At 33.0% G+C, this 11033-nt stretch overlaps 1 protein-coding gene across 2 annotated transcripts; it reads left to right on the top strand.

The window, feature by feature from the left end:
• Positions 1 to 2265: 2265 nt before the first annotated feature.
• LOC107839524 (U6 small nuclear RNA (adenine-(43)-N(6))-methyltransferase) lies at positions 2266 to 9253 on the top strand. 2 transcript variants are annotated; one of them, XM_047394639.1, is made up of 9 exons: positions 2517 to 2658; positions 2896 to 3123; positions 5189 to 5394; positions 5512 to 5953; positions 6061 to 6268; positions 7188 to 7295; positions 7376 to 7504; positions 7621 to 7690; positions 8679 to 9253. In XM_047394639.1, the coding sequence occupies exons 2-9, from the start codon at positions 3092 to 3094 to the stop codon at positions 8747 to 8749; spliced, it is 1266 nt and encodes a 421-aa protein (XP_047250595.1). In that variant the 5' UTR covers positions 2517 to 2658; positions 2896 to 3091; the 3' UTR covers positions 8750 to 9253. The 2 variants fall into 2 exon arrangements, with proteins under 2 accessions (XP_016538534.2, XP_047250595.1); XM_016683048.2 differs by lacking the exon at positions 2896 to 3123 and having other exon boundaries at positions 2266 to 2658.
• The last annotated feature ends 1780 nt before the right edge of the window (positions 9254 to 11033 follow it).

Genomic DNA, 11033 nt, shown 5'->3' with positions numbered 1-11033 from the left:
ATAAAAAAATTATAATTAAAAAAAAAGCCCATCCCTATGTGAAATCAAAAAAATAATATAATATAATAATTTAAAAATTGTAATTAAAAAAAAAACTCACCCCTACGTGACACCGCAAAAAAAATATAATATAATAATTTTTTTAAAAGAATCTCCCTCAAAAGACTTTACAATAGATAAAATTATCTTTTTAAATTTTTTCTTTCAATTATTATTTATTAAATTAAAGACCAAGGTCTCTTAAAATAATAAAATATATAAGAAACTGATAATAAAATAAATATATGAAAAGAAATTAAGAGTCCTAAAATATAAAAAATATATTTCTTGAAAAAAATGTTTATCATAAATATAGCTAATATGATGTATCTAAATTACTTCATAACTTAGTAAGCTAATATTACCTTGTTTTTATTGAAAAATTAGGACTAATTTTGAAAAAAATAAAGTTGCCTACTACATTAAAAAAATTATCATACAATTATAGGCACATTAAAAAAATTATCATACAATTATAGGCACAATAGTACATATATAAACATTAATATAAATTATATAGGAGTCGAATGCCAAAAATTTCATTGATGAATTCTTTTTGTTTGTGTTCAGTCTAGGGTTTGAATTTATACTTTATAGGATCATGTTTTTTTTGCTTACATTGAGTTTGTTCGACGAGTATTTTTTTATTTGTATTTTCTCTGTACTTTGAACTTTCTTTTATAATCGTCAATCTTGTGTGATTATTTTCTTTATGTTTAATTTGTGTGCTAGCTTACAATTAAATTTCAATGAAAAGAGTGGAGTGTATAACTCTTAAACATGTTAATAACCTTCAATTTTATTTCGAATGTAGTGTACCCATGAGACCATGATCATGAAGAGCATGGAAACAAACACCAAATTGTTGAAATTATTGACATTTAAGGTATTACTATTTACATTAAATCTTCTTAATTGACAATTATCTATCAATAATATATGATAATTTATTATCGTTAACTTCAAAAACATATTAAGATTGTAAAAAACATAACTTAAATCACAATAAATTTATCTCTATAATTATTGATACTATCAAGAGTTAATTGATGATAAAATTATGTATCTAAATATGTTTTTTTTTAACCTGCGGTAGTTTTTGAAGAATAATCTAAATCAAAATAAATAGAGAAAATTAATATAAACATTATTAATTAATTGATTAAAGGTATCTTAATTTTAAATAGACTATAAATCAAATAAAATACTAAATTTTCATTTGCTTTTTTTTAGGAATATAACTCTAAGTACAATTTTTTTTAACCACAAATTACATGATTTTGATTTATTGAAATCTAAATTAAAGTGATGGTAGAGTTTGTCGTGTTTCTTTTCTTATTTTACTTTTCATTCTTGGTTGCGTTAAATATTTATACTAATCAAATTGTTATAAATCTATATTTAAATAATAATATAAACCACTTCATTACTTTGGATACTAAAAAGTAACTTAATTTCATCGAACACATGATACAAGCAGATATCATTTACGATGACATTTTTAGTGCGAAGAACAATAATTAATAGAGTCCCAATAAATGAGATACTCCCTCCATTCTATTTTACTCGTTCCAATTTGACATTGCACACTGATTAAGAAAAATAATTAATAACGTCAGTACGTTACCATAATATCCCTATTAAATGATGTTTAGATTTTAATTTGGAGATAAAATAATTAATATTAAGGGTAAAAAAGGGAAAAGAGTTTGTCTTATCTTGATTAATGAAAAATGACAAGTAAAATGAGAAATCAAATTAGAAAATTTGAGACAAGTAAAATGGGACGAGGAGAGTATTAGCAAAGTTTGAAATAACACTCAATCAAAGTGCTATTATAATCTATTTAAGTGGTATGAAATTTGCAGGTCAAAAAATATTTATTTTTATTATTTAAACCAATATCGTATTTAATATAACACTTGAACTCATTAAAGTGAGATACATGCGTAAAGCGCGTAAATTTAAATTAGTAGTAAAAATAACATAAATCTCAATCTTATTAGAATTATTTATACTCTCTCCCACTTCCTTAATTACTTTACTCTCTCTCTTAATTTATATTCATAGCAAGGTTGACGTAAACATAGAAATTTTTATATATAACAAGGCAGATATACATCTACTAAGATCGATTTATATACATAATAAGTATGACAAAGATAGATATATATATAACAAGATGGACATATATATTATAAGGCTGATTCATATGACGAAATATATATATAGAAAGTCTTTTTTAGAGAAAAATGAGATTTTTGTAATATATTTGGAGGTATGAAATTTTTTATAATAAGTGAAATTTGCGTAAGTTTTAGGTTAATATAAGATGACTCCACCAAAAAGGGTCATCTGAGTAAATGAAGAAAGAAAAAGGTGGGGATTGGTAGGAATGGGGAGCAAGAAGAGGAAGAGAGGAGAGAAACCCACTGGCCACCCTCGCAACAAATACTTTGATAACCCGCCTGATTTCACCGAATTGGCCTCTAAATACTCTACCTTTGCACCATACGTTTTCTATTCAGGAGATGGTCGGCCAAGAATTGACTGGACCGATTTCAATGCCACTCGTGAACTCACCAGAGTCCTCCTCCACCATGATCATGGACTCAATTGGTAAAAGACCCCATTCACTTCTATGTTTTCTTGTTTGTGTTGTATAAATTGAGATTTTTCATACTCACCTAACTGTGTTACTGCTAAGTTTTACTATTCACTGGGTTAGCGAGCTGATTCACAATCTGTTAGCTCCCCCTTTCTGGTAAAATGGTGTTTTGCTTCACTCTATAGTGTCCCTGCGTTCCATCTTGTATTAAACTTTCTATTTATTTTCTTGATAATCGTGGTGTCTAGGCCAGTTTACGTACTTCTCGGATACTCCCACGAGATACCTGCCACCTCCCACCAGTAACACGTATCTTTGTCTACAAGGCTAGAACAGATGGAAAGAATCACCTAGTGTTTTATCTCTGCTGGGAATTGGATGCGAGACCTCGTGGTGCTCAACCTGCTCCATTGACCACTAGGCTACACCCTTGTTCCGTTTTATATGCAGAATTTGATTGATTGTGGAGTTTTAAGGTAATTGTTTGACTTCTTTATTATACTTATACTTAGGGGTGTTCATGGTTTGGTTTTTCAAACCGTACCGCGATCCAAACCAAACCGATTAAAAAAATCGATATTTGGTTAGGTTTGGTTTGGTTTGATTTTGAATTTTAAAAAACCGATACTAATTTGTTTGGTTTGGTTTTACTCTAAAATAACCGACAAAATAACCAAACCGAACCGATATATATATATATATATATATTATAATTATTTATATATTATTCATAAATACAATCTAAATATTTGTTACATTTTATATTTTAATCATGATTTAACTTTAGTCGCAACACATTCAGTCACATGTCTTCGTCCAATTGACAGTACTTTATGAGATTCTAAATGAATTTCTCATTTTGAATAACAAATGATACTAATTGTGAAAATACTATCTTGTTGTATATTGAATTTTTTTACAATTGAGATTCATTAGACTATAGACAATCACTAATTTTAACTTTGTTGAGCAAGAAGTTTATGTGTTCACCTTTTGGGGGTTTATAATATCATTCTGTTAAATATTTTTTTTAATATTTTCTTAGAAGTGTTCATATGGTGTTGTCATGGCTTTGCCGAAGTATAACACTCAGTTGACATCATAGTTTCAAGGTTGATATACAACACTCGGTTGACATCTCATATGTTAGATTGGATTTGTTTTTTAAATTTTCAACTTTTATCATTAGCTAAAGTTATAAACCGAAAAAACAAACCAAACCGAACTAAACCGACAAGAACCAAACCGATGGTTATTTTTTATTTGGTTTGGTTTGGTTTTAGAAATTTTAAAACCGACTAAGTTGGTTTGGTTATGGTTTTGACCAATAACCGACCCAAACTGACCCATGAACACCCCTACTTATACTGGTTAAAGAAAATATTTAAGTTTTGAAAAAAATGGTTTAAAAGATCATACAGTAAGTTGAAATTGAAATTTGAATAATGAAGTTAAAGTTGTGTTTTCAAGTGTGTGAAAGTAGCATTACATAGTAGACCTCCATTGATAATGGTATTTACATTTGAATAGTGAAGTTAAACTATATTCTGTGAAACTGGTATTAAAAAGTATTACTAATGGTATAGTGTCAAATATTTCAGGTTGGTACTGTCATATATGTATGAAGGAATACTAACAATTTTCATGATTTTGGTCAATGTGTTTGTTGCTAAGTTTATTGTTCAAAATATTAGCAACCTGAGCATTTCTAAGCTAAGGTAGTTTTCTCCTTTACAGTTCTAAGTTGTTTCTTTTAACTTGACCTTGCATGTCACTTTCATTCTATGGTGGCCTGGGAGAATGGAAGTTATTTTCGTTATATTGTTGTCCACATACTTGACCCCAGGCTTTGATTCAATGGTAGAGTAGTGCACAATGCAGGATGTGTGGTAGGTGATTGTAAGAGTTCGCATCCTGCCAGTGAACCAAGTTCCGTATTGTTAAGTGGAGAAGGGCTAGAGGAATGGACCTGTTATCTCTGATGTCGAACCGTAAAAAGCAGATTCTTAGTTACCCGCAAAAAAAGGAAAAGACAAAGAGAACTGCTGTCCCCCTGTCAATGATGGAACCAGAATCCTTTTCTTTTTTTGATGTCATTTTTTGATCTTTTGATTGCTAAAAGTCCATAGAAGATGTTAAACCATAACTGAAATATATAATAAATGATTTTTCTTTAGTTGTGATAAAAAAAATCTCAAATAAATCTTTTATGTTTGAGTTTTAAGCTAGAAGAAACTGAATATGTTACTTAATTACTATTGGCGCTGTGCTCACCAAGCTGCATTGGTACTTTGAAACAATCTAAGCCTGGGATGGAACCTACCTGCAGTTTGGTGTATAAACAGCTAAGATAATGTACCAAAGAAAAAGAAAAAAAGGAAAAGGAGAAACGCTTTTTCTGTCTCTGTTAGGTGTCAAGCAAACCGAAGATGCAGCTTAGATGCAAGTGTGTGTATGATTATATAGATCCTTTACATTCCAAATGATGTTATTCTCCTATCTTGCATTATCTTGCATATGCTGAACATGTTCTTTATGTAGGTGGATTCCTGATGGACAGCTCTGCCCCACAGTCCCAAACAGATCGAACTATATTCATTGGATTGAAGACCTTTTGTCATCAGACATCATTCCTAAAGTTCAAGCTGACGGAAACACTGCTAAAGGTTTTGATATAGGAACTGGGGCCAATTGCATTTATCCTCTTCTTGGTGCATCTCTTCTGGGTTGGAAGTTTGTTGGCTCTGGTAGTCCCCTCTAATTTGTAATTTTCTTCCTTAACTTGCATCATTGCTGGTGTTTCACTAATAGAACTGTGCTACATATTTGCAGAACATTGATTCTTCAGAGTTTGCTTTATACAGATGTTACTGATGTAGCTTTGGAGTGGGCAGAGAAAAATGTCAAAAGTAATCCTCATATTTCTGAATTGATTGAGATCAGAAGAGTTAACATGGACAACCCAGCATCTTCCAGTGAGGAGTTGAATGACGAACCAGGAAAATATGGCCAATGTACAGACGAGGCTGTTGTCATTGGGCCTTCACCTCCTGCTCATCTCCAAATGCATTCACGTATAGGAAAAGGTTATGATGGACCACCCATACTTGTTGGTGTAGTCAAGGATGGGGAGACATTCGACTTCTGTATGTGCAATCCTCCATTTTTTGAGACGATAGAGGAAGCTGGGTTAAATCCAAAGACTTCTTGTGGTGGGACTGTGCAGGAGATGGTTTGTCCTGGTGGAGAGAGTGCTTTTATCGCTCGCATTATTGAGGATAGTGTTCAACTAAGACAATCATTTGGGTATGCCATCATTATGAGAATCTGGTTTATTGCATTATGCATTAGTGAACTTTATCAGGAAAGCTCAATTGAAGAGTCCTTATATTTCCTGACCCCATGTTTGCCAGGTGGTACACCTCAATGGTTGGAAGAAAAACTAACCTAAAGGTACTGATATCAAAGCTTTGGGAGGTTGGAGCTACAATAGTGAAGACAACTGAATTTGTCCAAGGTCAAACATGTCGATGGGGGCTTTCCTGGTCATTTCTCCCTGCTTCCAAGAAGATTGTACCATCCCATGTGGCTGAAAAGAATAACTTGTCATTCATGCTTGAGGTCTGATATTACTAGCTTTTTATTCGGTCATCTGGGAGATCATTGGGTAGTTGATAATTCTGATAAAACCAAGCTCAAATATCTTAAGTTTGTCTGTGAAAATTAGGATTGGACCATGTTCCATGACATGAGTAATTTCCTTCACCTAATACTGTCTCTTTTTCCATCTGCAATTTTTGTGTCTTTTGTTAGAGATGTTGCTGCGTACAATGCAACCTGGTTGAAGTCTTAAAGGATGTGACCATGTGGCCCATGACTTCACTTGCAAGTATAGTTATTTGCAAATAGAAGTGTGACCAATGAAATTTTGGGTTTCTTAAATTGAAATGTTCTTTTTCAAGTTGAAATAGTGATTTAAGGTGTATTTCAAGTGAATTTTTTCAAATCTTCGACTATTCATGAACTCTTTTTGCTAGTGAAGTTCATGTCCAAACCCCCAAACAAAATTCGAGTTCCACAAACATTTTCCCAACTTCAACTCAAATTTTGTGCACTAGCATACTAACCGTTTTTCCATTTTGCTGTCTGGAAAGAATTCACATACAAGTAGAATCTATATAAATAGTTCCTTCATTATTGAAAGAACAAAGTTTGTTTTGACCCCATCATAATTCTTAATCATGTTGGGCACACCAAGCTGGCTGAAAAGCGCAGCTTCGATTGTTGTTCCTTATAAGTCAATAGAAGATTCAGCTATGATTAAAGATTAACTTCAACGGCATTGTTATCCTTCTGCATAAAAAATGATTGTTTACACATTATGCATTCACCAAGGCTTTGAACTTCTACCCTACATATGAGGTCGTGTATTTCTTTGGCAGACCAACTAGTTTTGGCACGAAGTGGTTGTACTAGTTCTGTTAATTACTCCATTGCTGGTGGGTCCAAGTTTTCTTATTGATTTCCAATGTTTGTTTAGGGTCTGCAACGCCATCAGAGTGCCTTTGATGTCTTGCAATCAGTGGAATCCTACTTCTACAGTATTGGTGCATCCTCTAAATTAGACTCTGCCTCATTTAAAGTCGACGTACGCTCCATTTGTTCTTCTCTATGATTATTACCGCACCCTGTTACATGTTTTTCCTGAATCTAAATGTTTTCTTATAGGTAACTTTGTCAGCTGAGCAATGTAATTCTATCCTGAAGACTCAAACACAGAATGGAAACGAACAGGATATATTAATATCTGCAAATTGTCCCTCTGACCAACTGAATGACATGCGTCTGCGTGTTTCTGTAAATTCTCTTATTATAGTGTTTTGTCTTTCGAACTAATGTCTCATTGGTCATAGGGCTTGTTACTCTCCTTATTATTTAGCATGATGTGGTCTAATGCCTGGTTGTATCTATAGGTATTCCAGCAGATACCAGGGACTCTACTGGTGAAAGGATTATTGCTCCAGAAAGAGATCCTTGTACCAGGTTTGTCCAAAACCATTTGCTCAGATCCAATCGGTGTAGTAATATTTCATTTCCTCTTTTCCCTGCTTCCTGAACTATTTGGTCAGATCTGGTGGTGTCTCATTCCCCTTCGACAGATTCTTGGTTAAGGTATCTAGGTAAATTAATTGATTTGAGAAAACTCCTGTATATAACTAGGAGCTAAAGAATTACAGAGCCTACATAAAGTGGTGGTGTCTATAGATGACAATCAATTCTCTATACAAACAGGAATTTCATGGGTACACCAAAAGCTAACTAAAAATAACATGTTCCTTGCATAGCTAAGTCATTATCTATCCCCTAAAAGACTCTCCTATTTCTCTACTTCCACGGGACCCACATGATAGGCTTAAGGGACAATAATGTCCTATGCCTTCTCGTCTTCAAAAAGGACTAGCTATGTAGACCATCGTTCCCTAAACACACCTTCTCAGCTACACTCCAGAACAGTTTGATCCCTGTGACTGATATCATCAGTCAATAAAAGGAAAGCTTCTTTCAAAACAGCTTCATGAAACCTGCCTTCAATTACTAAAATTCTCATGTTCCACCTAGCCCAAGTAGGAGGTGCTCACTTGTGTACTAGTGTTAACTTTAACTTGGAACTCTAGTCCCTTTCAGCCTACTAATTCTTCTATCATTGGATTACCTTGGCAACTGGAATATTTCCATATTCCTTTTGCAGCTCTCTAGTAAATATTTTACTGCAGTGTTCTGAAAGACTGGAATCGCTATTTTTACTCTCATTCTCCGCATAACATTTAGTTCTCTTATCAATTTTTGGGTTTGTCAGTGTTATTCAAGGAAATAGTTGTCAAGACTTAAGACTTGTCTCAGTCTCTAGTCATTTAACTTATTTGTATCTGTTTACTTAGTAGGTTGTTTGCCAAATCAGTCTGCCTGTTTTTCAGATCCTTGCATCAACATTTTCTCTTAGCCATCCTTGATATTTCCTTTTTTTTGGCAGGGGTATTTTCTGTTATATTCCAGCAATTACAGGAAGTCCTGAAAAGCAAATTCAGTAAAGGCATCAGATGATGGTTCCTTCTCTAGGTGCAGAGGATTGCCTGCATGTGATCTGCAAAACTTCTAAATCTAGTGATGATACAAGTGTGACTTATATGCAACCTTTACCTTTTCCCCAAAAAAGTGCGACTTATGCACGTCTAAACAGTTAGGTAGGTTGTGTGGGACATGTAGTATACAGGGGTGGATCTACGGTATCGGTGGGCGTTCCCGGGAACCCCCACCCGCTACCGTAAGGCTTAATTCTCAATGGGTTTAAATATTAACAGGTAGGAACCCATAACAAAGTAATGGGATTGCTTAGTGGTAGGAGGGAAAGACTTGAGATGCATGCCATGTTGCTTTTGGTCATGAGTTTGAGCCTTTGTGGTGGTTCTTTTTTTTGTTTAATTTTTTCCAGTATTATTTATTTTATTGGGAACCCACAAGTTTGAAATTTTGGATCCGCCTCTGGTAGTGTATCTTTCTTTGCTCTTCTGTTTTATGATAGAATTTTGTTCTTGATTTGGCTCAAAACAACTTTAATGATAGTATTAGTATTGTGTAGAAAATCTTAATCATGAGTTTTTGAAATACTTAGGGATTACCTCCTGCGATGTTTAACCCACTATCGAGTATCGCCATCATCCCGGTGGAATGGCATCCTTCTGCAGATGATCTATCAATAAATGTGTCATGTATATTATTGCATTACTCATTTGGGACAGGCATTGCAGAAGAAAATTGCTCGTTAGCCCTTGTGCTTGACAATTAAGATCTTTTCTATCAAAGGAAAAATTAAGTAGGCCATTGGTCTCTATAGAAGTGGAGATAAACTGAGCTCCAAAAATAATATAAGCATAATTAACTGGTAAAGCGAGATCATACACTATAGGCAGCTATTCAGAAAACTAAACATAATCATTCTAATGGAGCGATAAGGGTATACTATTCTATTATATCAGTAACGGTATAATATTGTATATCACTAGCCAATATGCAAATTAAGAGTGAATAAAGGATATATAATAATAATAATAATACAAGCCCAAAAAATACATATACAATATGATTGGATAAGAATAGAGAGGGATGCACTATATTGCCATGTATGTGTGTGTGGGGATATATATATAACCTGAGGAACCAACCTAACATATCAAGGAATCCTAACCGAGTAGGAAAATTAGTACTAACATAATCAAGCCTCTAATCAAAGGGTGATTAATCATGAGGTAACCTATCAATAATGAAACTTATCAGTAATAGAGAAAGATAAGAAATTAAAAATGTACCTTCAATTTCGAGTATCAATTCATAATTATCCTGCCACGAACTAACCATAATAATCAATAATAAAGTAGCTAGTTAGTACAAACAAACAATACCTAACCGGGCCCTCATAAGCCGGAAGGTTCAAGCAGCACTCAACAAATAACAATCATAGCTTGTACCTAAACAACCCCCAATGAGGTCGATAAATATAAACACCAAACAATCATACTGGTGATAGATAATGCATATGAATGAATGCAACATAAACCAATAGCAAATCATGTGCAATCCAAGTGCCAAACGTATCAAGCGTATGCACCTCTTCTAACACAGTAGTTCGCAAAGGCAGGACCTGAGGCTACCATTCTTCTCCAGCATTCTGGTTCACAGATGAAGGGGCCCACAGGGGACTTGAAATATCCATATACACTGTCTAATTTCGAATCGGGACTTTCAATAACCATCATAATCAATCTACTCTATCTAGTATCGTATATACTCGAACCGTGACTAAAAATGTGTAAATATATTAATCCATTGTTTGAAATTAACGTTGAGACTAAATCTATACAATAACATAGAAAGCGTTAAATTTCTCTGGATCAAAGTAAATAATAGTGATTAAAGAGTGAAAAAGTAATAGATCGAAATCAATCTCGATGCCAAGTTAAAATAATTCATTCTTTTTGAAACAAAGAAAATAATGTATTAATAAGGTTAGTGAGTAAAATAATTATGTCAATTATTATTTGTAAATGATTGTTCTAAATCAATATATGATAAGCAAAAAAATATGGAGTATACTTGATTTCACTTTTTGTATAGCAAAAATTTACATTTTTAGCTCGACTAACTTTATACTCTCTGTGTTTCATTTTATTTGAGCAAATTTTATTTTATATGTTGATTAAAAATAATAAATTTATTATTTTATTATTTACTTATATTAATAATATTTGTTGAGCATAGGAATGACATCAAAAATACTAATGATTTATGTTTAATATATGCTATTAATTGTAACGATAAGATTAAAAAGATT

The sequence above is a fragment of the Capsicum annuum genome, chromosome 8 (assembly GCF_002878395.1).
Source record: "Capsicum annuum cultivar UCD-10X-F1 chromosome 8, UCD10Xv1.1, whole genome shotgun sequence".
In the NCBI taxonomy this organism is placed as follows: domain Eukaryota; kingdom Viridiplantae; phylum Streptophyta; class Magnoliopsida; order Solanales; family Solanaceae; genus Capsicum; species Capsicum annuum.
The sequence above is the reverse complement of the archived record's forward strand: the minus strand, read 5'-3'. Positions and strand labels throughout refer to the sequence as shown.

Coding starts and splice junctions, on each gene's coding strand:
- LOC107839524 (XM_016683048.2), top strand. CDS start 2,435: ATGGGGAGCAAGAAGAGGAAGAGAGGAGAGAAACCCACTGGCCACCCT. Junction 5,954..6,060: donor CAACTAAGACAATCATTTGG/GTATGCCATCAT, acceptor CATGTTTGCCAG/GTGGTACACCTCAATGGTTG. Junction 7,691..8,678: donor GAAAGAGATCCTTGTACCAG/GTTTGTCCAAAA, acceptor TTTTTTTGGCAG/GGGTATTTTCTGTTATATTC.